The 27,987-nt window shown below is 39.2% G+C and overlaps 2 protein-coding genes across 8 annotated transcripts in view; both read left to right on the top strand.

Moving 5' to 3' along the window:
* LOC6051347 (dynamin) overlaps positions 1–27,987 on the top strand; it is a 515,697-nt gene that overhangs the window by 324,571 nt on the left and 163,139 nt on the right. For all 6 annotated transcript variants that reach the window (XM_038263306.1, XM_038263308.1, XM_038263307.1 and 3 more), the window contains 4 exons: positions 21,098–21,310; positions 21,381–21,474; positions 21,551–21,687; positions 21,827–21,999. In XM_038263306.1, coding sequence (XP_038119234.1) covers positions 21,098–21,310; positions 21,381–21,474; positions 21,551–21,687; positions 21,827–21,999 — 617 coding nt within the window. The remainder of the gene's footprint in view (positions 1–21,097; positions 21,311–21,380; positions 21,475–21,550; positions 21,688–21,826; positions 22,000–27,987) is intronic.
* Positions 1,466–5,553, top strand: LOC119769757. Of its 2 annotated transcripts, none has more exons than XM_038263311.1 (4): positions 1,466–2,918; positions 4,430–4,640; positions 4,700–4,786; positions 4,849–5,553. In XM_038263311.1, the coding sequence occupies exons 1-4, from the start codon at positions 2,861–2,863 to the stop codon at positions 5,045–5,047; spliced, it is 555 nt and encodes a 184-aa protein (XP_038119239.1). In that variant the 5' UTR covers positions 1,466–2,860; the 3' UTR covers positions 5,048–5,553. The 2 variants fall into 2 exon arrangements, with proteins under 2 accessions (XP_038119239.1, XP_038119240.1); XM_038263312.1 differs by having other exon boundaries at positions 4,696–4,786.

Genomic DNA, 27,987 nt, shown 5'->3' with positions numbered 1-27,987 from the left:
CGTTTTGACGGTGTCTGGACCAAAGAGCCTATATCTAAAAATATTTTTAACGGATTCATTGGACAATTTTACATAACATATCAAAAAATGGGCGAGGTTCATTAACAGGATTCAGAGGTATGATTTTTTGAAAATAAAATCCGGGTTTTTCGACGCGCCTCGCGCCAAAACGGGAAATTGACGAAATAGGCAAAAAATCAACTTTTTTCACTAAAACTGCGATAACTCGGAAATTCCAGTGATGACCTATGCATGTTAGGGTAGCAAAAGTTGCGTATTTTAATTACGAAAATTTTGGTACCCTGGATGTAACAAAAATGACTTTTTGGCGGGTATTCAAGAATTTGTTCCGGTGGGCATACTAAGCCCAAATCCAAATTATGAGCTTGATTGGACGTAACAGGAGCTGGCGCTCCGCCCTTCAATTTTAAATGGGATTTAACCCGTAAAAAAAGATTTTTTCAAAAATGACACTTTTTGAGGCATTTTGGCCACTGAAGCGTTTGTATTCAACATGATTGGCGTGTAGGCCAGATCCTTGCGCATCTTTTGGTACCGTAAACCGGGGTTGACTTTGATAGGATTTCAATTTGTTTTTAGAATATTTTCCAACAGGTAAGGTTTTTCTCTAGATTATTATTTTTAAAACATGTACTGGGGTAGGCCACACAAAGTCCATGCACTATTTCGGAAAAAAAAGTTTTTTCAATAATGTTTAGAAAAATAGTTACGTAAAAAATTCTTAGTTTTAATTCCGGGGTGACTTTGATAGTCATAGTTTTTCTTGTTAAAATCATACTTCAGAAGTTCAAACTTTATTTGTACTCTAAATGTATCATCATTAAAGTAGCTGATACAGTTTTTAGGAAAAAAAATCAATGTTTATATTTAGTTAACTAATTTTATAAGCTTTTTAGCAAAATACATATAAATTTTAGGTAAAATTGCTAAAAAGTCGGAATTTTGCCTGAAATTTGTTAAAACTAGTTTTGTTTATAAAATTATCGATTTATATTGCAGTATAAACTGAATTCGAAGCACGAATCTCAAGTTTTCACATTTTGCACGAAATTTATTCAACTGAAATTGCCTATAATTTTGGAGATTTTTTAAAATTGTGTTTCAAAAACATATATTATTTATTATTTACAAACTTTTTTAACCTTTTCCTAGTGGAAAAATGTCCAAAGAATCCGAAAATGCATTCCGTTTTCCAATTAAAAATCATGTTCATTGAGAAAATCATGACTCTTTGAGAAGTTTAAAATAATGACTTTCATCAACATTTTCTTAACTATAGTTAACTAACTTTTAAACTTGTCAAAATTTTATGAAAAGTTCTTCTTGAGGTACTTTGAACACTTCTCTACCACGGTCAGTATGTTTCTAAACCATTCCTTACGTATTTTAATTGTACTCTTCATTTGGCGGAAAAATCGCAAACCTATCAAAGTCACCCCGGCTATCAAAGTCACCCCGTTTTACGGTATGTAAACTTCCATTACAACTGCTGTTCAGTGACTGACAGCTTATCAAAACAAAAACAGTTCTAATGTGTTGTTGTTTGGAAGCGGTCGTTTGAAAATGATTTCGAGGTTGGCCAATTTAAGGGTCCGAACATTGCAACTATTCGCTAAATGTAAGCTGAAGTTTGCTGGAGGTATGTCCCCGAGCGGATGGCCCCCAGGTGGTCCAAGACCAGCGGTCTTTAGCTGAAATTGAGTGAGTATCGTAATTTCAATTTATTAAAATTCTGCATTTTTCACTAGATGTTGAAGTAGTTTACAGATTTGACGCTGAATTCGACGAAAATCGGCAAGAATCACCGCGCTACCAGGTTGCCGATCAAAGATAGCGGATCATTCGTCGCTGCCGGAAGAGTAGCGGATCATTTGTCGCTACCAGAAGAGTAGCGGATCTTCCTTTACGACAAATTTTGTTTCTTCGCCGCCTTCATTGATCATTCTCGATGATTATCTCTTTGACTTCCTTGACGCCACGATGTCTAGCAACTATTAAAAATTTTAACATCAATCTCAAAATTTATTAATTCCAAAGCGAGAAGCCGTAAGACATTTCCGCGACTCTGTGCAATTCAGTCCGGGGTTGCACTATTAATTTTATCAAATTTCTTCCCAAGGCACACATAATTAAATTAAAAAAAAATCTAGAGCTCTAAATTCTTTAACTTTTTATTCTGTTTGAGGTCGCGAGAGGTTTTGTCATCATTTCGCACTGATTTTCTCTGTTGATTGTACGTTTAAATAATTTGGATAATTCATTCTTAGGAGAAATTAATAAAAAGCCTAATTTATTTGGTAGTTTTTGAGCACAGTGTTAAGTTGCAACCAAATTGTGCGGTGTAATGCAATTTCGACCTCTTTTCCAATGCCACTTTGAAGTGACAGTTCATGTTGAGCGTGACGTTGTAAACAAACCAGCATAATTTTATGAATTTTATTCGTTTTCGCGTCACAGTTCGGTCGGATTTTTTCCGTTGTCGATTTCGGTTTCGCGTTTGCCACTCGACAGCAAAGTCGCTGGGTGCGGCACAGATGGGCGGTCGGGCTATTTGCCCCAAATAGCCCTCGTACAACGAGAAATTCCTGCATCAGTTTCCGTTTTTTCGAACGTTTTGGAAAACTTCCGGCTGGAACCAGACAAGGTGAGATACTTTAAATTATTTTTAAAAGGTTCCTAATGTAAATTGTATTGTATAATAATCAAAAATATATCGCTGTAGATTGCCCAACGTAACATCCAGGTCCGACGAGGACGGGAAAACAGCAAAGATGACGACGAAGACTGCAAAAGCAGACGGATATGAGGCTCTGAGGGGTGCTCGTAAGCAGGGTTACGAATGAGCGAGCGCACACGGAAGGAGTGCTCGCTCCAGCTGGAGCGTGAGTTTTTATCAGGTAGCTCGTGCTCGCTCACGCTCACCGGAGCGTTTTGCGCTCACGTGAGCTGGTGAGCCAAAGTAGGTAGTTGTTTTCCCTGTTGAAGCATCTGCCTGTTTGAAACGAAGTTTCTGGAACTATCTCAGCACAGGCAGCGAAAACAAACAAGAAAGTGGTCAAACAAACAAAAGTAAGCAATGAAATGGATTTAGTCGGCGAACCGAAATATACGTTCTATTTTAAATTCAGAATTAGCCAAGGGGCAGAATGATTCACTATTGAGTGAGCTAACAAAGAGCTAACTCATTCTTAATGTAAAAAATCATTGACGTGAAGAGATGCACTGATATGTTCAAAAAAATTAATTAATTGACAAATTATTATTATTTTAAGTTTTTATAATCCGGAAAAAATAAGCTTTATGAAAGTTATAATCATCTCTCATATTCGGAACATTTTAGAGAATGTCCATATTCAAAAAAAATATTTATTGAATCTGTAATTGAATATTTTCAAAGGCTTGGTAGCGGAAGTGTTAAAAATAATTTACTTGGGGGAAGAGGAGCCACCCTTAATGTGGTAAAACAAGACAATGACAATTTATATTATTTCATTCAAATGGGTTATTTCAAACACTAGGAATTTGGAGTTTTTTTTTGTAAAAAAAACTGTTTCAACAATTTCATCCTATTTTCTAGAATGAGAAAGATTAACTTTATAAAAAACGATAAACGGAATGACTTATTTTTAATGGTTGCTCATTCTGACCCGCACGCTGGAAAGGTAGTCAACAAACTGATTAGGTACATAAAACAGTTTAATGTTATATTTTAATCAACTTAGCACATAACATTGAGTCGAACTTACCACAGCATAAATCTTCTTGAATTAATTCATTGTTTTGTAAGTTTTTATAAGGTTTTCAGTCATTTCAGTCGCTCATACCCTTCACCCAGCAATTGTCTCTGCCTACCTTAACTTTTGTTAAGGTAAGGCCAATTAATTCGAAAATATTTATATTTTCAACTCTGACTGCAGGTCTCCGATATGATTCGCAAGGGTCAATCCAATTTATTATTCAAAAACATAGTTAATGAAAATAAGCTATTCCAATTAATATATTTAAAAAATGTTCCTAAGTGACGTTTCCACTGACATGCTGCGCCTTAAGCAAACAAACTAACTAGGATTGAAAAACAAAAACTTTCTCAAAAACGAAAAACGATTCGATTCGCGATACTTCCAAAGTGAGCGCTCCGTGAGCGAAAAATGAGCGCGAGCGCGAGCGTGGGGCAAACGCGAACTGAAAAAATCGGAGCAAACGTGAGCGCGGGCAAACGTGAGCTAGCTCGCGCAGCGCTCCTCCTCACGAATGAGCGAAAAGTGAGCGCTCACGAGCGCGTGAGCACGTGAGGAACGCAACACTGCTCGTGAGTCACATACACAGGTGTTCATCCAAGCTTCTCTTAAAACGGATCGCTCTCTCTCTCTCTCTCTCTCTCTCTCTCTCTCTCTCTCTCTCTTTAAAGACACCGGGTTCGCCGTTCGCGGGAAACCCCCCCAACCCCCCTACTCTTTCCTGGGAAACCAATCCACGAAACAGGCACACCTCTGGCACCGTCCTGCTCTGTGCAGTAGTGCCAAACAAGAAGCACATAAGAAAGTGCCATCGGCCACGTCCGTTCCACAGATTGGGGCCGTTGGGGGCAAACTCCACTACATGAAAATCTGTCCCGCCTGGTAAGTTCTAGAGAAACTTACGTCTTAACCTCAAAATAACATGATATGGTTTTAGTCAGGCTCGCCATCGACAAAATCAAATCCCGCATGCAAACAATCAACGGTTTACGTGCAAGAAGAAGAAGAACACTGAATTGGGGACGAATGTAAATGCACCAGTATAATGAATCAGTGATTCAGTGCTAACAAATTATCATTTCTTCTTCAGAAACACCCTTTTCTGCACTGCTGGAACTTGCTCAGATCTAGAGCATTATTCCGGCGGCCACACAAATAAGGCGAGCTGTCCGTCCGTCGGCGGAACAAGGCTTTCGCTTGCACCAGGTTTTTTTCGACGCGCCGCGCGCAACAACCGGAAAATGACGAAATCGGCAAAAAATCTACTTTTTTCACTAAAACTGCGATAATTTTTAAATTTCAGCGATGACCAATAAATGTCAGGGTAACAAAAGTTGCGTCTTTTATTTACCCAAACATCTATATGAAAAGTATGAAAATCATAGAGACTTACCTATATGTTTTATAAGATTAGAAGATTTCTGGAATATTTTTTAAATAGTTCAATAAACCAAATATATATATAAAAAAATCTTTTGAAATATTAGAATCCCGTTTTTGCAAGGGGTAACCAAAAAGCTTTTTTTTTTTAACTTCAGTTTTAATTTGGAGCAACATATGTCTCATGGTGAGAAACATTGGAAAGTGATAAACATTGAATAAAGAAGATAAATGAGCGAATAAATTGTGCACTGTATTCCGCCGGGGAATTGAACCCCGTTCTATCTCATACCGTGAGAACGCATCACCGATCTGCCAACGGAACCAAACCACCGTGCTGAGAGCCGTTAGCCGTTAGCTCCCGAGCAGGGGTAAATAACACGGGAATACCAAATTTTGGTATTACTTGGGCAAAGCCGGGTCCGGTGGTTTAGTGGTTAGCGTGGTAGCATCCAAACCCCAGTATGGCCTGGGTTCAATTCCAGACGGACCCGGTGGCATTTTTCGTGACGAGATTTGCCTGACCACGCCTTCCCGAGCAGGGGTAAATAACACGGGAATACCAAATTTTGGTATTACTTAGGTAAATAACAGGGACCAAAATGTGCCCTTGGTTGCCCAGTAATAGATGGTAAAATAACATGAAATCATACCAAAGTCTTGTATGTGCAAGGGCACAACAATACCAAACCATGTTATTCCAAGGGTAAAATAATACCTCAAAATAAAACCATTTCAATACCAAGTTGAGGTCTTCTGGAATTTTTGAACATTGCTTGAATACCAAAAGTTGGTATTACCATGGTTTTATTTTTAGGTATTCCCACGCCCTTGGAAAATAAGATTTTGGTATTCCTGTGGTCTTCCACATACATGATTTTGGTATGATTTCATGGTATTTTACCATCTATTACTGAGAAGATTCTGAAAAATAACAAGATTGAAAAATAAGTGGTATTAAAATGAAACTGGATTGAAATTCATCAAAATTTAATAATCTGTCGATAAACTCGTTTTGCAAAGTATTTGATTATCCCGAATTGGAGAAATTTCAACGATTTAAAAAAAATCTTAGCGGGTATATCAAAAAAATAAAATCAGCTTTAACATTTTGGGATTTGAAGTCATTTTAGCGCAAAATTAATTATCTCGTCAAAATTTATTTTACAAAAAACAGAAAATTTTCGAATTCGAGTGAAGATTTAAACTGCCTGTGTGCATCGTGAAAAATGAAAAGTGAAGTTTTGAGGGGTTTGTGAAAAAGTGCCTTTTCCATAACAAGGGTCTCATTCAGCCTCTGTTTTTGATGACCGCGGGTGTTTGAAGGATTGAGTGCGGTTAAAAAAAAGTCAGATGAGCTGACAGTGCGGCGAGGGGTGACAGCTCGTCGGAGCTGAGTGTTTGGTGTCAGTGTGGCAACTTCCACGCCACTAAGCTAGCGGTGGTCGGTGGCGGAACTAGATAAGTGCAGTGATGCCTTATTCACAGGATCCCGGTGAGTTTGTTCCGAGTAAAAAGTTTTAGTATTTCGAAAAAGAACTACGCCGCGTCTTTTGCATTTTTATAATTTATGTTTTAGTTCAATTCACGTCGCGGTTGCTGCAAAAGATTTCCGTTACCGTTGTCGTCGTTGGTTTACTCCGTTTTGTTTGTTTTTTGCCTGTACTCGAATAAATTTTCGGTTAAGAGAGTCCGTTTTGCGATGCCTGTCCGTCGGGTCGCATGTTTTTTCGCGTCGTTCGTCGTCGGTGAGTTTGTCGGGTGCGCGTGTGTGTGTGAAGGTGCGGCTGGCTCTGGTTCAAAAAATGACAGTTGAGCCAGTCCGTTTTGCGATGCCTGTCCGTCGGGTCGCATTTTTTTTCGCGTCGTTCGTCGTCGGTGATTTTGTCGGGTGAGTGCGTGCGTGTGTGTGTGTGTGTGTGAATGTGCGGCTTGCTCTGGTTGTCACGATGACAGTTGAGGCAGTCCGTTTTGTGGTTACCTGTATGTTTGTCTATTCCTTTCTATTGACGTGGCTTTTTTTCTTCTTAGTTAGATTGTAAAGTTCAAATATCGCGATCGTCTTTTTCGTTAGTCAGTCGGGTTTCTTTGTTCTATGATTCGCGATTGTTTCATGGGAAGATTCGTTCTTAATTGCGTTAGCATAATATAAATTATATTTGACCTTTCGTTTCCCGCGAAATCACCTTTTAGCATTATAGCTCGTAAAGCACGGTGACAAATATTGTTTCAACGCGATTGTTCAAGTCCTTCAGATAACTCATAACTCATCAGTAATTAATTGGTCGCTCATCTTATAAAAACATAAAAGTATAAATAGTCTCAGGTCAACTCTACGTAAATGTGTTACGCTGAGTATAATATTTCACCTTTTAATTACACACAATTATGATTCTATCTTTCCACAGCCGGCTGTCTAAGATTAAATCATTTGTGCTAAACTCAACACCAAATAACCGGGAACAGTCTCATCCGCATCATCCGATTTTTTGCCTTGAGAATACATAATACATCACCCTATCACTCAACGAAATTCATTGATTATTGGGCCACATCATCATCCTCTATGATGAATCCTGGCCATTACCCTTTCCCACTAACAAAATCCCAAGTAGAAGTAGTTTTCCGGCACACGCGGGGGTGTGGATATCGTATAGAACCCACCCTTGGTAGCAGCCTGTGCTAACTAACATTCCCGTCCCGTTCCCTTGAGATCTACAAACTGACATGGCGGGCGCCGTTGGTGGCCAGTGACTGTTTCCTATTAGCAACGGCTCTAGTTTTGATGATCGTGATGTTTTATCTTTTCAGCGTATTCATGCATGCTGTTGATAAGGGAAACACTATTTGATCGTTGAAGCGTATGACCGGTTGTGTTGATAGGATATTACGGTTCTGTTCAGCAACAGAGAAGGACAACCATGGGTGGTCTCTCATGCTCATGCTCATGCTCATGTACTCGAATAAATTTTCGGTTAAGAGATATTTAAGAAATATACTAATACGTGAATATTACTAAAAATAATAAATACACAGTTTATTTTCCCTGCGATTCAGTCTTTCCACAGCCGGCTGTCTAAGAATGAATCGATATTAATTCAACACCAGAATTTACTTTTAATATTTACTCGATACAGCCGGCTGTATGAGTCTAAAACCTACATAATAATGAAATCGTAAATACCTAAATCTTTATTTTCCCCAGTACAGCGGGCTGACTGAGTATAATAATCTATTATTATAAACATATAAATCAGAAATGCCTAAATCATCCACATTACTCAATACAGCCGGCTGTATGAGTTTAATATCTCAGAATTTAAACCACTTTTTATCAACCCGCAATACCTTTCGAGGTATATCCTAGGGTCCTACCTTTCTACTAACATTGAGTCCAAAACCTCCCTACAAACATCTATACCACTAAGGTGACGCAGGGATCCTTGCGCACTTTAGATAGGTGTTTACTAACATTCCTTCCGCTCCCCAAAGGATAGCTTAGACCCGGCAAGGACCCCTTATGCCCTGGGCTGTATTACACACTCATCAAAAGATGAAGACATGGTATCTCCCGTGTTGGATTATTGTTCCGGATGAGGGTCTAACACAACCAGACCAAACAGAGGGATAAGCGTTGTGGAGCCATCCGTGGATAGGGCGTCCTAAAATGCTAATGCTAATGCTAATGCTAAAATTTATTTTACAAAAAACATAGTTTAAGAGGAATTTGATGAAACACTTCAACACCAAAATAATTCCAATATGTGGTATCCTGACATAGAAAATTTTCCACAATTTCAAGTAATTTCTTTAAGAGGGTATATCAAAAATGTTTAAAATAAAGTTTGAAATTTCCGGTTTTCAATGAAAGCATTCGCGTTGAGACATCATTTTAACGCAAAATTAATTATTTTGTTAAAATTGGTCAAATTTTTTCCATAGTTTCAGAGGAATTTGATAAAATATTGTAATACCAAAATAATACCAAAATGTGGTGTTCGACCATTGACAAATTCTGCAATTTTGCAATATCAAAACAATACCTTAAATTGGTATGATACCACATTTTGCTCTTGCATAATCCTTAAGACAAATTTTAAAGGGTCCAGGAATACCAAAATGTGGTATTGATACCAGAGAAAGGTATTATTACGCATTTCCTTTGTTATTTACACATGCTCGGGTTCTATCGGATGAGGAAGTAAAACGTCGGTCCATTTGCGTAAAAGATGTTTTGAGTGACTCACCACACATAACCTTCGGACGCCTAGAAATGAGCAGAAACTTGCAACAGAGCCCACAAAGACCCGGGGTCGTTAAAGTGGATTGCTTTGCTTTTTTTGGGCAAATAACAGGGACCAAAATGTACCCTTGGTAAAATACCATAAAATCATACCAAATTATTGTATGTGGAAGGGCACAACAATACCAAACCATGTTATTCCAAGGGTAAAATAATACCTCAAAATAAAAACTTTTTAATACCAAGTTGAGGTCTTCTGGATTTTTGAACACTGCTTGAATAACAAAACTTGGTATTGCCATGGTTTTATTTTTAGGTATTCCCGCGCCCTTGGAAAATCAGATTTTGGTGTTCCTGTGGTCTTCCATATACATGATTTTAATATGATTTCATGGTATTTTACCATCTATTACTGGGCAACCAAGAGCACATTTTGGTCGCTGGTATTAGCACAAGTAATACCAACAAACCAACTAACCAACTAACCAACAAACAAAAACACAAATCGACCACGTCCTCATCGACGGCCGATTCTTCTCGGACATACGGAACATCCGCACGTATCGCGGTGCGGACATCCACTCGGACCACTACCTGGTGGGTGCAAGCATGCACTCAAAACTGTCGACGACGTACCACCAACGACGGAGCCGGCTCCCACCGCCGTTCAACACCGAGCGGCTGCAGGACACGGCTGCGGCCCAGCACTACGTGCAGCAGCTGGAAGCGAGCCTGCCAACGGAGGAGGAACTCGGCGCTGCCTCGCTCAACGATGGATGGAGCAGAATATGCTCGGCCATCGGCAGTGCCGCTGAAGCCGCGCTAGGTAGTACGGTCCGAGTTGGAAAGCAGCGCTGGTTCGACGAGGAGTGCCAGCGGCTACTTGACGAGAAGAAAGCAGCTTATGCGGTGAAGCTGAGGGCTGCAACTGATGAGAACGTGGCCAGATACAAACAAGCGCTGAAACAGCAGAGAACGGTCTTCAAGCTCAAGAAGCGCCAGCTGGAAGATCGCGACCGCGCCGAAATGGAGCAGCTGTTCCGGCAGAACGAGACGCGAAAGTTCTACGAGAAGGTTAACGGTCCCGCAAAGGCTATGCGCCGCAAGCCAACACTTGCCGGGACGCCGAGGGAAACCTTCTTATGGACAAAGGCGAGGTGTTGAACAGGTGGCAGCAGTTCTTCAACGAGCACCTCAACGGCGATGTAGCGCATGGAAACGGCTTTGAAGCCCAACTTGGACCGCCCGCTGCTGACCAACAGTTCCCGGCACCTGATCTGGAGACGGTGAAGAAGGAGATCAGGCAGCTGAAGAACAACAGGGCCGCCGGTAAAGATCGGTTACCCGGTGAGCTCTTTAAATATGGAGGAGAGCAGTTGGCGAGGGCGATCCACTTGGTGATTTCTAAGATCTGGAGGGAGGAGAAACTACCAGAAGAATGGATGGATGGTGTCGTGTGTCCCATCTACAAAAAGGGCGATAAGCTGGACTGCGGCAACTACCGCGGCATCACGCTTATCAACGCGGCCTATAAAATCCTCTCCCAGATCCTCTGCCGTCTGCTGACACCGTACGCACGGAGGTTCGTGGGCCCCTATCAAGCGGGGTTTACTGGCGCTCGGGCCACCACGGACCAAATTTTCTCGCTCCGGCAGATCCTCGAGAAATGCCGTGAGTACAACGTGCCCACACATCACATCTTCATCGATTTCAAGGCAGCGTACGATACAGTCGACCGCGAACAGCTATGGCAGATCATGCACGAGAACGGATTTCCGGACAAACTGACTCGGCTGATCAAGGCTACCTTGGATCGTGTGATGTGTCACGTGCGAGTGGCAGGGGAGCTAGCGGACCCCTTTCAATCGCACCAAGGGTTACGACAAGGTGACGGCTTATCCAATGCGCTGTTTAACATCGGACTTGAGGGAGTTGTGCGAAGAGCGGGTATAGACACGAGAGGCACGATTTGCAACAGGACAGTCCAACTTCTTGCTTATGCGGACGACATTGACATTATAGCAAGAGACCTAGAGACGGTGAAAAGGGTTTACACCGCCTTAAAGACGCAAGCAAGACGAATTGGATTGGCCATGAATACGACGAAAACAAAGTACATGAAAGGGAGGGGCTCAAAGGACGTTGACCCCCCAAGACTCACCCCTTTAGCTGTGGATGGCGATGTGCTGGAGGAGGTGAGCGAATTCGTGTACTTGGGATCGCTGGTAACGGCCGACAACGACACCAGCTTAGAGATCCGGACTCGTATCCACTCCGCGAATCGAGCCTACTTTGGATTACGGAAAACCTTGACATCTGATCGAGTGCAACGCGCCACGAAGCTGACCCTGTGTCCTCTATGGCCATGAGACCTGGACGCTGCGGCAAGAGGACGAACGAGCCCTTGGAGTTTTCGAACGGAAGGTGCTGCGAACGATCTACGTACAGCTCAGAACGAGTGGCGAAGGCGCATGAACCACGAACTGCACGCGCTGCTGGGAGAACCGACCATCGTCACCCTGGCGAGAATCGGGAGGCTTAGGTGGGCCGGCCATGTCGCGAGGATGGACGAAGACCATCCTGTCAGGATGCTCTTTGACCGCGCGCGACCGGATGGCGGCACAGGCCGAAGAGCAGGAGCACAGCGTGCACGATGGGGAAATCAGATCGAGGCGGACCTAAGAAAGATCTGCAACCTAGGAGACTGGCGAGCTGCAGCCCAGAACCGAGCAACATGGAACAACCTTCTTGATACAGCACGGGCACCGCGTATGGTGTTCTAAGCTGATTGGTATGGTATGTAATACCAAAATCTGTTTTTTTCATACAATGTTTAGTGCAGCAGTTGCAGTTAGTGAAAAAACTGAAATGATCCATATGCCATAGCCAAATCTACTCACCTGATGATTCCATGTTGTTTTTAGTGATATTCTTCACCACATCGAATGCATTTTTCATTGATGAACGGCCTGTGCTTGAAGTTCTTGAAGCTTCTGAAAAATAACAAGAATGAAAAATAAGTGTTATTAAAATGAAACTGGATTGAAATTCACCAAAATTCAATAATCTGTCGATTGACTCGTTTTTCAAAGTATTTGGTTATCCCGACTTAGAGAAAATTCAACGATATTAAAAAATCTTAAGGGGTATATCAAAAAAAAATTAAAATCAGCCTTAACATTTTGGGTTTCAAGTCATTATAGCACAAAATTAATTATCTCGTCAAAATTTAAAAAAATCCCATAGTTTCAGAAGAATTTGATGAAACACTTCGGTAATTCGGTTCGGTAATTTCGGAAATTTGATGAAACACTTCAATACCAAAACAATACCAAAATGTGGCATCCTGACAGGTCAGGTTTGATATATCCGGTTTAAAAAAAAGCATTCGTTTTGAGACATAATTTTAGTGCAAAATTAATTATTTTGTCAAAATTGGTGAGAATTTTCTCATAGTTTCAGAGGAATTTGACAAAACACTTTAATACCGAAATAATACCAAAATGTGCCATCCTGACTTAGAAAATTTTCCACAATTTTAAGTCATTTCTTTAGGGGGTATATAAAAAATGTTTAAAATCAAGTTTGAAATTTCCGGTTTTCAATGAAAGCATTCGCTTTGAGACATCATTTTAGCGCAAAATTAATTATTTTGTCAAAATTGGTCAAAATTTTCCCATAGTTTCAGAGGAATTTGATGAAATACTGTTATACCAAAAGAATACCAAAATGTGGTGATCAACCATTGACAAATTCTGCAATTTTGCAATATCAAAACAATACCTTAAATTGGTATGATCAGGGTCGCTAAAAAATCGTTTCGCGCGATCAATGAGTGAAGATATACACACACAGTAAGCGCCACTGCTCTCAACAAAAACAACGCGTTGCTAGTCCCGCTGTGTAACCAAGAAGGAACTCACACCAAAGCGATCGTTCACAATCATCCACTGGGTGGATCTCACCCGATTCGCGTTGTTGCGTTTAAGATAAATTTATGCCTAAAATTTAGTTTTGCCCATAGTCGCCGTAATATGTTAAGTTCAGGTTACACTAGTTTAGCTACGTAATAGTGAGAAGCCCAAGACTCGCTTGAGAATGCGCGAACCCGAGCAGGGGTAAATAACAGGGAATACCAAATTTTGGTATTACTTGGGCAAATAACAGAGACCAAAATGTGCCCTTGGTTGCCCAGTAATAGATGGTAAAATACCATGAAATCATACCAAAGTCTAGTATGTGGAAGGGCACAACAATACCAAACCATGTTATTCCAAGGGTAAAATAATACCTCAAAATAAAACCATTTCAATACCAAGTTGAGGTCTTCTGGATTTTTGAACATTGCTTTAATACCAAAACATGGTATTGCCATGGTTTTATTTTTAGGTATTCCCGCGCCCTTGGAAAATCAGATTTTGGTATTCCTGTGGTCTTCCAAATACATGATTTTGGTATGATTTCATGGTATTTTACCATCTATTACTGGGCAACCAAGAGCACATTTTGGTCGCTGGTATTTGCACAAGAAATACCAAAATTTGGTATTTTCATACCATTTTTAGTGCAGCAGTTGCAGTTAGTGAAAAAAACGGAAATGATCCATATGCAACAGCCAAATCTGCTCACCTGATAATTCCATGTTGTTCTTAGTGATATTCTTCACCACATTGAATGCATTTGTCATTGATGAACGGCCTGTGTGATTCTGAAAAATAACAAGATTGAAAAATAATTGTTAATCTGTCGATTAACTCGTTTTTCAAAGTATTTGGTTATCCCAACTTAGAGAAATTTCAACGCTTTAAAAAAAAAAAAATCTTAGTGGGTATATAAAAAAATTGAAAATCAGCTTTAACATTTTTGGGTTTCAAGTCATTTTAGCCCAAAATTAATTATCTCATTAAAAAAATTCCCATAGTTTCAGAGGAATTTGATGAAACCTTTCAATACCAAAATAATACCAAAATGTAACATCCTGACTTAGAATTTTTTCCACAATTTCAAGTCATTTCTTTAGGGGGGTATATCAAAAATGTTTAAAATCAAGTTTGAAATTTCCGGTTTTCAATGAAAGCATTCGCTTTGAGACATCATTTTTGCGCAAAATTAATTATTTTGTCAAAATTGGTCAAAATTTTCCCATAGTTTCAGAGGAATTTGATAAAACACTTTAATACCAAAATGTGCCATCCTGACTTAGAAAATTTTCCACAATTTCAAGTCATTTCTTCAGGGGGTATATCAAAAATGTTTAAAATCAAGTTTGAAATTTTCGGTTTTCAACGGAAGCATTCGCTTTGAGACATCATTTTAGCGCAAAATTAATTATTTTGTCAAAAATTTTCCCATAGTTTCAGAGGAATTTGATAAAACACTGTAATACCAAAGGAATACCAATATGTGGTGTTCGACCATTGACAAATTCTGTAATTTTGCAATATCAAAACAATACCTTTAATTGGTATGATAGCACATTTTGCTCTTGCATAATCCTTAAGACAAATTTTAAAGGGTCCAGGAATACCAAAATTTGGTATTGATACCAGAGAAAGGTATTATTACGCATTTCCCTAGTTATTTACCCATGCTCGGGAAGAGCCTGAGATTTCCCTGCAGTCGGCTGCACGCTTGCCAATATTTCCGACAACTCAACAAAAAGGGAAATCCAACCAGCACGACCAGGCCACGTCGTACGATCGAACAGTCGGCTGCATACACCCATCGAGAGCGGAGCCTCGCTCGATCGCGTCTCGCCAGCCGACATCAGCGCTCGGCAACGGTAATTTACGTAAGGGGCACGAGGCCGGACAGGACGGCACGATACGCCGCAAAGCCCGAACGAAACTACCGATTGGCAAGCCGTCCAGCGAGCGTCCCAAAGGGTCTGCTTCACCTCACCAAGCTCGTGACGCCAAGGTCGACGGCGAAACACCGCCAGCCGCGTTGGAGGCCCGACGTGAGTGCAGAAATCGAGGTCAAGCGGACAGCCAATCATTAAATCTCTTTTCCTAGGCGCACACGGAGGCACGCCAGCGCCGTGTCAAAGGACGAGCCCGATCTAAAGCGGACGCGCGAGGCAGAACTCGAGAGTGGAGGCGGCAGGAGAGACGCATCGCATGCCAAAAACCACAAGTAAGCGAGGCATTGACAATTGACGCTGTACTTCCACTAAGATCACCCTATTCACAGGAGATTGAGGGTCACCACACACACGCGCACGACTGAAGCGAGATTCACGGTCAAGGTCACGCCGACGAGGAAGCAAGTCGTAAGTTAGCTCCAGGCAGGTGGTGCATCACCAATACTAACAAATGGCTCACTTTAAATAGTGAGAACGGTGCTCGAAGCACGCGGAACACCACTAGAGGACCTGAAGCTAAAAGAACGCCCCGAATCGTACGGGGTAAGATTGAGCCTGAATCAAGGAGTAAGTACATGGAGCTGACGACTTTTGTTTCCACAGGGCGTTTATACACCGTTTGTTTTGTGCTCGAGGGCCGACCGACTGCACAGGTCGTGCCGCGGCAGTTTTGTCAGCGAATACCATCGGCGGAGATCGAGTAGAGGCGTCGAGAAGAGGCCGTCGAAGTCGCGCGTGGCGCCAGGACACGGAGGGTGCCAACGTCGTACGCAAACGCCCAAACATCGCCCACCGAGAAGCACGAGTTTGGCACGCAAGCACACCAGCACGTGGCGCGCAAGCACGCACGTACGCAGAGCGCGTCGCGAGGACGCGGAGCGCGTGGTGCGAACGCGACGCCGAGGCTGGAGCACGAGCTGATCGACGGGGGCCAGGACGTGCGGCTACGGCATGGCGGCAGAAAGCGCGCGAGGACGGGTAGGGATTAGATGGGCCCATCTGTGAGTGAGTAGGAAGACATGTGTTGTCCATAAGCGTAAGAAAGCAGGGAACAGAGTTTGGCAGGAGAAACATTATTATGTAAACTACTAGAATAAAACATGGCAACTTAGTTCACACGCACACAACTACTTTTAGTTATTTTGGCTTGCTAGTCGGAAGCGTCAGCGATTTCGCTCAGCTGAACGGATCCTTATCAACAGCGTCGTCAAGGGGTTTGTTTATTTGGGACCGCAACGAATCTTGAATTGCGAGCGGAGAGCGATTTCCAAAAATCGCGACTTGTAACAATCCATGATTGTTACAAGAGACGATTTTGGTGTTTAAGGGCAGGACCACGATTATACGGTTTTATTGAGAATAATTGTATTTAATATTTAATGTTTTCTAGAACGATTAGTTTTAATATGAACGATTATAATAAATGAATTTAATCGATTACTTATTTCAGGAGTGTGTTAAACTCATTAAAACTGCATGAGCACGTTGAATGCGTTTCCGTTTGTTTCAGCTCAAAGAACGTGTTCGTGTTTGTGTGTTAATGCAGTTAAATTTGAAGTAAAGGTTTAACAAAGTTGCACAAGCTGTTAACTGCATAAAAATGCGTGATGTGGTGAAGCGCTTTCGACAAGAATTACCTCCCAACAAAAGAGCAACGGGTTTTTTTTGTACCGTAAAACGGGGTGACTTTGATAGCCGGGGTGACTTTGATAGGTTAGCGATTTTTCCGCAAAATGATGAATACAATTAAAATACGTACAGAATTGTTTAGAATCATTCTGACCGTGGTAAAAAGTGTTCAAAGAACCTCAAAAAGAACTTTTCATGAAATTTTGAAAAGTTTGAAAAGTTAGTAAACTAAAGTTAAGAAAATGGTGATGAAACTCATTATTTTAAACTTCTCAAAGTGTCATGATTTTCTCAATGAACATGATATTGAATCGGAAAACGGAATGCATTTTCGGATTTTTGGACAATTTTCCTCTAGGAGAAGGTAAAACAAGTTTGTAAATAATAAATAATATGTGTTTTGAAACACAATTTAAAAAAACTTCACATTTATAGGCAATTTCAGTTGAACTAATTTCATGTAAAATGTGAAAACTTGCGATTAGTGCTTCAAATTCAGTATAAAATGCAATATAAATCGATAATTTTATAAACAAAACTAGTTTTTGCAAATTTCTGGCAAAATTCCGACATTTTAACAATTTTACCAAAAATTTATATTTATTTTGTTAATAAGCTTATGAACTTTGTTAACTAAATATAAACATTGATTTTTTTTCTTAAAAACAATATCAGCAACTTCAGTAATGGTACATTCAACGTACAAATAAAGTTTAAACATCCTAAATATGATTTAAACAAGAAAAACTCTGACTATCAAAGTCTCCCCGGAATTTAAACTAAAAATTGTTAACGTAACTATTTTTCTAATCACTATTGAAAAAACTTTTTTTCCAAAATAGTGCATGGACTTTGTGTGGCCTACCCCAGTACATGTTTTAAAAATAATAATGTTGAGTAAAACCTTACCTGTTGGAAATATTCCAAAAACAAATTGAAATCCATAATGCTATAACATTTAAGTTTTATTTAACCCTAACCCTGTATTTCTAGTTTTCAAACGATTGGCATTAATGCCAAGTTTCGACATATTTTAGGGAAATATGAGTATTCCTTCTCAATTACTTCTCTTCGTAAAAAGTAGTTTGATTTATTGTTTGAAAAACTTTTTTCTTTTAAAAATTGCGGGACAAATGTAAGGAATCAGGAAGTAAATGATTCGTTTCATTCTTATAAGATACTGTATACTGTAGGGACCATCCACAAACCACGTCGAAACACCCCCCCCCCCCCATCGTAGACAATTTCCATACAAATTAAAATCTTTTTTGTATGGAGCGTGGGCAATCGTCAACCCCTCCTAAAGTGTCAACGTGGTTTGTGGATTTGTGGATGGTCCCATATACAGTATACTGTATTATTACCTCATTCTTGACCAATATACCACAATAGACCGTTCACCTGAAAGTCAATCCCCTTTACCCTCTACTGCAATTTTTTTTTTGAAAAAGGTTATTTTGAGCAACTTTTGTTCTACGAAAACATTACTTCACTTGTCTCATGTTTTTCTTGTTTCCTTTTTAGTTTTTAACACTGGAACGCCCAACGCATGCCCAACTTACGCGGACGCCCAAGCCTCCCAGAAAAGGTGGAACGGTAACTTCAACTCGCTGGTTCTCGGGCATTACTCAGATGATCCTAAAATTTTGCAGAACTTGATTTGAACAAATCTGTAAATTCTGCGACCGAAAACATCGTTCCACCTTTTTTAAAACGACTGCCTCCGCGGAATTTTTGGTGAATTTTTTTTACATGCGAAAAAAAAAAGTTGGAACGATGTTTTGATCGCAAAATATACAGATTTGATCAAATTAAGTTCTGCAAAGTTCTAGAATAATCTAGACATCCTAAAAAATCACTGGAAAGAAGAATCATCTTGATTGGTTGAGTTATGCCCGAGAACCATTGAGTTGAAGTTACCGTTCCAACTTTTTTGAAGCCTTGGGCGTTGGAATGTTAATTAGCAATTATCTTGTTTAGTTAATGTTTGTTTTTGATAGTATTTGGCCTATTCAAAAAAACTCTTAAATAATTTGTAAATAAAACCTAAAATACAACTTGAATGTGAGGAAGGCACCAACCTCCTTAAGGTGGATAAAGTAACGTTTTTAAATACAATTTTTGAAAAAAAAATAGTTACAATAATCTGGAAACAATCATAAATATTTTTTTTAAAGTTTAGCGTATTTAGATAATTTGGGTTTATTCTTAAAATCAGTGTTTTTTAATATTTTTATATCTGTTTTAGTACAAAGAGTGATTTTAACTTTGAGTGTAGATTTGCATCAAATGGTCACAACTTTGAACTTCGTCTTTTTGATGAATTGATATGTACGATACTGAGAATAGTTTAAATGCCTCTAATTTAACAACAATGCTAGGGTTCAAATATTTGGGAAGGGGATTTTTAAAGATCGTTTTGGAAATCTTTAAAGCAATAAGTTGTTTTTGGTGAAATAAATGCTGTACCATGCCATGAAACTATTAAATAGGGTCAATATGCAGCTTCAAAGGAGAGGGCTGCACGGACACTTTTTTGATACTCTGTATTTCAAATCACACCGCAAATTGTCATAAAAGAGCCGACTTATATCCGAAGTTACTGGACTAACTATCCCAAAAGACGCTGGTTCGAATTAAAGCGCAGGAAATCGGCTTCATCTCCCCGAACCATACTTTCACACTTAGGTGACCCGAGACAGAAATCTGTATCAAAATACAAGATGCTAGCCATTGGTACTATAAGTGGTCATGACCACGAGCCACACTGAATCCGTTCCTTGGTGCTGTTTAAAAAGTTATCTTTTCTCGCCTTTTTCAGGAATATTGCATAAAATTCGTGAGTTTTTTTATATGTCCTGTAAACAAGCAAACCAATTTCTTATAGAAGCTTTTAAAAGAAACATTAAAACTCTTGCTAGAATTGCATTGCGTAAGCAAGCAAAAAAAAAAACACGTGGCGCGCAAATCACAGTAACTAATGAGGAAATTTGCGCCGACAAGACCACCCCGGCGCTCACTGGGTTCCACCTTCAGTGATTGCTAGGAAAAGCAATCGGTAGCGCTCTCTGTGCGACAGCAAAAGTTGAGTCGCGGTTTGTTACAAGAGACGACTCGAGAGAGTCATGAGGGTTTTCTCTCTCGAGATAAAAAATAAACTTTCAGTCAGAGGTTGTTACGATCGCAGAATGTTACAACCCATGATTGTCGCTGAATCAGCTCTTGTTCGCGCTCCATGTACCCCTGGGTATGATACCACATTTTGCTCTTGCATAATCCTTAAGACAAATTTTAAAAGGTCCAGGAATAGCAAAATTTGGTATTGATACCAGAGAATGATATTATTACGCATTTCCCTTGTTATTTACCCGTGCTCGGGTAGTACCAGCACTACAGCAAAATCGGTAGCTTACGACATCGCCGAAAGGAACAGCAGTCATCGAAAACAGGCGGCAGACCTCACCAGCAACAGCAGCATCCGTAAATCAGCGATAGCAGCAACCGTCATCAGCAGCAGCAGCAAACCGTCATCAGCAAAAACAGCAGACATCATCAGCAACAATTTGATCAGCAGATGTTGTTGGTTCGAACGATGACGATGGAATGAGCAAAAATGCTGCCTTGACGACTTCCCATCCCCACCAGTGCAACAAAAAGGGAATGACGTAGGAATGGGATAACCGGCGCAAAGGGCGGGGCATCCGTCTCCGTTTCGAAAAAAGGTGGCCACAACCTGGAATGGCCGGTGCCCTAAAGGAAAGTTTTCCCGGGGAGACATTTACTGAACCAACGAGTTTTGGCAATATGGGTATCAAAACTCATGGTTTTCAATACTGGCCATTTTGAAAAAGGTGGCCAGAATCTGGAGAGACCGCTACCTCACGATTGTTCCGATTGTGGGAACAATCATCGAACCATACAGATATCATGGTTTTTGATACGGAGCATAAAGAGAAATTGAGCGAATATATAAATCCAATTATGTTTTGACTTCATCTGACGCATAATTCAACAAATTGGCTTAATTTTAAAAGCTTTTCCGCTAAGTTCTTTGTCATATTGGTCATTTGTAAAATAACCACCTGCATCTTTTTTATAGATATTATTTCATATTTTTATATTTATTTGCTAAACAACAAAGTAACAATGTTATGATTTTAAAGCACTTTGTTTTTTTCATCTCATCTTAACAAAATGGAAGTGTAATGTGATGCTATTTTCTAGGAGTCAAGTGAAATTGGCCCAACAAGTTCCTTGGATCCACAACTTGAAAGACAAGTCGAAACTATTCGAAACTTGGTTGATTCTTACATGAGAATTGTAACTAAAACTACACGAGACATGGTACCAAAAGCAATTATGATGCTAATTATTAACAACTCCAAGGACTTTATCAACGGAGAGTTACTTGCCCATCTTTATGCTACTGGAGATCAGGTATTGATGAACGGTCTTTGTCGAATTTATATTAAAAAATATACTTAAATCATCTCACATTTTTATAAAGGCTTCAATGATGGAAGAAAGTCCGGAAGAAGCTCAAAAACGGGAGGAAATGCTTAGAATGTATCATGCCTGCAAGGAAGCACTTAGAATTATAGGTAAGCTTTGCTAAATAATTTCTTTATTTTTTTTACAAATGTGTTCACATCACATTAACATTAATCAAAAATGTAGGAGACGTGTCCATGGCCACATTTTCGACCCCAGTACCACCGCCAGTAAAAAATGATTGGCTGTCCAGTGGCTTAGACAACCCTAGACTTTCACCACCAAGCCCAGGAGGACCAAGGAAAAATGCACCTCAACAACAGGTATTTTCATTATTATTTTTGCCGTTATAAAATAATCATCTCATGTTTATATGAAACAAATAGTGGGCAATATGTTAAACAATTAACAGAATCAATTTGACTTGTCAGTTCAAGTTTGAATAATTCGTTGATTTTACAGGCCTCATTGGGATCGATGGGAGTTCCCGCTATAAGTGGACGTGGTCCGCCTCCAGCACCGTCAAGTGCACGACCAGCGCCAGCGATACCAAGTAGGCCTGGTGGAGGTAATGTTCCTCCTTTACCACAAGGAAGACCGACGGGTCAAGCTCTTCCAGCTCCTCTCATTCCATCGTAAGTATCGAATTTAGCCAAATTAAGCGCAATCAAACTCTTTAAAACATTAATTGGATTGTTCAACTAGTACACTACCGCTCGAATCTAGTCCGTCCCATATGTAAAAACAGCAAGCCGAGAAAAAAGGAAGGCAAATTTGTCCCGCCCATAAGGGTACCTGTTAGGATTTCGCGAAAAAGTGGGTTTTTCTACAGTTTTGTGGAATAAAGTGCAATATTATTGGTTGTTCTGATGTTCACATGATTTAGAAACTTAAAAATAATTTTATAAAAAGAATGATTTAGCAAAAAACTGCATCATTCGTTTCGTTTTCGTTTTCGTTTTACGGAGCAAGGTGGGGGACGCGGCCTTAAGTCAGTCCAAGTCCGGTTTCTTGTGGAAAAAAGGGTAGTGGCCGAACTAGTATTGCATACAAAATGAACACCACCGGAAGATATAGGGGATGGGGAGGGGGGAGGTGAAAGAACTAACTTGAATCAACAGCCTCAACTAAACTGTCTGAAAGCCAAACATTCCTTTACCTAGTTTTTTAACCTGTCTTGCTGCTTTCAAAAACAATAAACATTAATGAAACATTCATATCTTACAAGTTGAACACTCGTTGTTAAGACGACTATTTCGTGCCTTCCATTTCATTAGAGCACACAAGCTTTGCAAACAAGAGTGTATCTCTATCATACCTTATGTAAACTGTCATTTGAGTGAAAGAGACACAATCATGTTCACACCTGCGTGTCCTTTTGAAATGTTAGGCTCTATTTGATCGTCAAAACTCCAGTAGATCCTCGATTCGCAACAATGGTCGATACAACCATAATCCGAAAACCGTTAGTTCAACAGATCAACGAATTTCGTCCGATATCATTTCATTATTGATTGATCGAGACTCTATGGATTGTTTGACAATTCAGAATGATTAGTATACCACTTAATTGAAATCAGAGATTCTGATAGCATTACTAAACTGGCTTACATATAACTGGAGTCTGGAATTATTAAACAACCCAGAAAAAAAAAGTTACAAAAAAAAACTACAAAAACTAACTATTCCTCCCCATTATCAAACAGATTTAAACCTTCCTAACAGATTTTACGAACAAGAATATTGAGATTCAAATAAAAAAAATCAATATCTTGCAATTTTACATATTACAAAAGCTGTGATTTCTATCAACACAAGTATATAAATATAAAATAAATGTGTGATATATACAGTGAATCAAATATTTGTCCGTACCCCCCCCCCGTACGGAAAATGTTTGTGATATAAAAGTACATAAAATACAATCAAAGTACCATGTTTTATACATCAATCGACGCGGCAGAATGTCCTTTTAAAGACACTGTCATTGGATTTGCAAAAAACTTTTTCTTAAAAAAATACAAAAATAGTTTACTGAAAAAAGCCAAAAAACAGGTCAAATAATTGTCCGTACCCCTAATAAAAATACAAAATCTGATCGATTTAAGTGAATTCTTTTATGAAATGTTGTTTCTGTGTCAAATACTAGTACCTCTAGCCAGTTTGTGACAACTTTGAACTTCTGATAACTTTGTTAAGTTAGTTTATATTAAAAATTGGTTTAAATTTATTTTTTTTATGTAAAACTTTTCAAAACATTAGTTTATAAACAACTATTTTTATAAAATTGCTATTTTACGTTGTAATAGTCTCTGTTGAACAAGTTTCAACAATATTTGTTCGAAATATACATTGTTTTCATCTTTTTTATTGACATTTTTCGACCAAAATACTGTTTCGGAACAATACCGTTAAACAATCCGGATTGTCCCGGAACCGGTTTAACCCCTCGGAGGGAAATTTTGTGGTGGTCAGATAGAGGACAAAAAAACCCACCTCTTGCATTTTGAAGCATCCAATTTCGTCCACTACAGCCCGATTACGAGTCCCTAGACTGAAATTTGAATTTTTCACTTTCCGTGCTGAGAATTTCTGTACCGGCCTGGGTCAGAATCCCAAGTAACCGCGAGGCACTAAATAGCGGCATTAAATCAGCATTATATTGGCATTTATTACCAGCAAATAATGCTTCAAAACATTAAATCAGCACTTTTCCCTTGAGAAATATTTCAAGTGGCGCACAGTGATGCCGATTTAATGCCTCACCGAAAGCTCGAACAAAAAAAACTGCTTTATCGACGTTAAGGCTGGGGGAAAAAAAGGACAGCTAGCTGCTCCACACACTTGGTGGTGGGCCTCCTTTGTTTTTTTTTTCTCCTGTTGCGTTTCATGTGTGAGTGTGACACTTTGATGTTATTCTTGCATTTTTCTCGTCGATCTCCAGGATGCGCGTCAGCCAACTGATGTATTCTGAAATGAGTGATTGTTTTGAAAGTTTTAATCGATGTGGTTGATGCATCGAACATTAAGGAAGACTTTCTTTCTGCTGTTTCGAGTTTCTGGTTCATGAGAAAAACCCGTTGTCATTTTGTTGGACGAAAATTATTGACGAGTCACTCAGCAAATTGCGGCCATCCAGTCAAGTACAGTACAATCAATTACGGAAGGCTTGGGGTTAATAGGGATAAGTAATGGCTAACGGCTAACCTAAACTGTTTTTCCGAGGAGTGGCAAAATTTCACAAAATGTATCAGACTTCCGGAAAGCAGCTTTTTGCTTGCGAGAAAAGTCATTCAATTTACCAGAGAACTTTTGATAATGTCCTTTGTGCATGGGCATATGTTTTGAAAAAATTGGCTTAATTACAGGCTGCAGTTTTCCACAAAAAAACAAAAAAAACACTTCAGTCAGCGGGAATTGAACCCAGTTCACGCAAAAATAAAACTGCTGCACACTGGGGGAAATGCGCCTTAGCCCGCACGCTTATTGGAACAGTATAACGGGAGAAGGATAAAAGTCAATAACAGCGTGACTGGCTGAAATGTTCCCCGTATGGATGGGTTACTTTGTTGATAAACATCAAATGCTTTGAAGCACATTTTCAATGTCGTAAATGGTGATTTAATGCCAGTTGTAATGCTGCAAAGTTTTGGTACTTTGAGGCATTCGCAAAGCTTATTTACTACTTCAAAGCATTCGAGTGCTGATTTAGTACTGAATAAATACTTCAATTTAGTGCTTGTGGTTACTTGGTATGTTTTGCTTGGGGAATTTGAAAATTTCAAATTTCAGTCTAGGGACTCGTAACCGGGCTGTAGTGAACGAAATTGGATGCTTCAAAATGCAAGAGGTGGGTTTTTTTGTCCTCTATCTGACCACCACAAAATTTCCCTCCGAGGGGTTAAACCGGTTCCGGGACAATCCGGATTGTTTAACGGTATTGTTCCGAAACAGTATTTTGGTCGAAAAATGTCAATAAAAAAGATGAAAACAATGTATATTTTGAACAAATATTGTTGAAACTTATTCAATAGATACTCTTACAACATAAAATAGCAATTTTATAAAAATAGTTGTTTATAAACTAATGTTTTGATAAGTTTTACATAAAAAAACTAAATTTAAACCAATTTTTAATATAAACTAACTTAACAAAGTTATCAGAAGTTCAAAGTTGTCACAAACTGGCTAGAGGTACTAGTATTTGACACAAAAACAACATTTCATAAATGAATTCACTTAAATCGATCAGATATTGTATTTTTATTAGGGGTACGGACAATTATTTGACCTCTTTTTTTTTACTTTTTCCAGTAAACTATTTTTGTATTTTTTAAGAAAAAGTTTTTTGCAAATCCAATGACAGTGTCTTAAAAAGGACATTCTCCCGCGTCGATTGATGTATAAAACATGGTACTTTAGTCGAATTTTATGTACTTTTATATCACAATCATTTTTCGTACGGGGGGTACGGACAAATATTTGACTCACTGTATCAACATCGGAAATCATCTTTGCAAGTAGCCCTGAAACGACGGCAACGTGTGGCTCCATCTCCAGGGTAGATTTCGAAAAAAAAACTGCATCATGAACTCAAAATAAAATACGTATGGAATTGTATGGAATCATACTGACCGGGGTAGAGAAAGGTTCAAGGTACTTCTAGAAGAAGTTTTCATTAAATTTTGAAAAGTTTAAAAAGTTAGTTAACTATAATTAAATGAAAACGTTGATGAACAGCATTATTTTCAAATTCTCAAAGTGTCATAATTTTCTCAATGAGCATGATTTCAAATCGGAAAACGGAATGCATTTTCGGATTCTTCGGACAATTTTCCACTAGGAGAATGAAAACGAAGTTTGTAAATAATAAATATCATGTGTTTTTGTAACATAGTTTAACAAAATCTTCATATTTATAGGCATTTTCAGTAGAACAAATTTCATTCAAAATGTGAAAACTTTTGATTCGTGCTTCAAATTCTGTTAAAAATGCAATATGAATCGATAATTTTATAATCAAAACAATTTTTAACAAATTTCAGGCAAAATTCTGACTTTTTAACAGTTTTACCTAAAATTTATAGCTTACCAGTTGGAAAATATTCCAAAAATAAATTAAAATCCTATCAATGTCACCCCGGTTTACGGTTCCATTTAAAATTTCTTTAAAAGACATTCTCAGCCAACTTTTGGGAAAATATCACGATAATATGATAAACTCTTTTCATTTGACCGCTATCCAGATTTTTAAGCGAAGATGGCGTTATTATTGGTGCATTGGTACCAACATTACAAAAGAAGTGTGCCATGGCATGCCAGCAACACTTTTTTTGTAATGTTAGTACCACTGCGCGATTTTGGCGATTCGGGCGTGCACTATTCGAAATACCCCAATTCGCACGGGCGACCAAAAGTGGTTCACGGAAAGGAGATCCATCGCCAAAACGCGATAAAATCCGCTCAAACCCGAGCATGGGTAAATGAAAAGGGAAATGAGTAACAATACCTTTCTCTGGTATCAATACCAAATTTGGTATCATACCAATTAACGGTATTGTTTTGATATTACAAAATTGCAGAATTTGGCAATGGTCGGACACCACATTTTAGTATTCTTTTGGTATTACAGTATTTTATCAAATTCCTCTGAAAACATGGGAAAATTATGACTAATTTTGACAAAATAATTAATTTTGCGTTAAAATGGTGTCTCAAAGCGAATGCCTTCATTGAACATCGAAAATTTCAAACTTGATTTTAAACATTATTGATACACACAGAAAAATATTTTGTAGAATCAGCCTGTACGAGCTTTGATTCAACAATTTTGTTGAATTTTTGTTGAATATAATCAACACCGATTTTGCGTTGAAACAAATCTTGATTTTCTCAATTCCACAAAAATCTTTTGTATTTTTGAAAAAGTGACGATTAGTGTTGATTCAACAAAAATCTTGATTTTCAAAACAACAAAACGTTTTGTTGATTCAAATATGCCTTATTTTTCTGCGTGAATAGAGTTATCTAAGGCCGATCTCACGCACATTAGGACACCATTTGTTTTGCTGGCTGGTACAAAATTTAACCTCAATCTTTCTCGTGTACGTACACGCAATACATGCGCACGTAGATAACTCTATACATACCCCCTAAAGAAATGACATGAAATTGTGAAAAAAATTCCTAAGCTACCACATTTATGTATTATTTTGGTATTAAAGCGTTTTATCAGGATAAGGCCAAGGATTGATACCTAAGAGCATGCAATGGCATTGATCTTGTTGCGTGCTCTTCGGTTGACGTCCAGGTAAGGAACATCCTGGAAGGAGCGCAACTTACTACATCCGTAGTACTGTTAAAAAAAACGAAACTATTGGCACTACGCCCCCCGGGGCATGGCCTTCCTCTAACGTGGGATTTCTGCTCCAGCGCCTCTGACGAGACAGGAGAAACCGGGACCGACGTTTTACTTCACCATCCGATAGAAGCTCAGTGGATAAGGCGGGAATCGAACCCGCGTCTCATAGCATCATCGGGATCGGCAGCCGAAGCCGCTACCCCTGCGCCACGAGACCCACGTAGTACTGTTAGATCATCCGAATTATCTTGATCAGATTCAG

Source organism: Culex quinquefasciatus, chromosome 3, assembly GCF_015732765.1.
Source record: "Culex quinquefasciatus strain JHB chromosome 3, VPISU_Cqui_1.0_pri_paternal, whole genome shotgun sequence".
Taxonomy (NCBI): Eukaryota; Metazoa; Arthropoda; class Insecta; order Diptera; family Culicidae; genus Culex; species Culex quinquefasciatus.
This window is presented reverse-complemented; position numbering and strand designations above follow the sequence as displayed.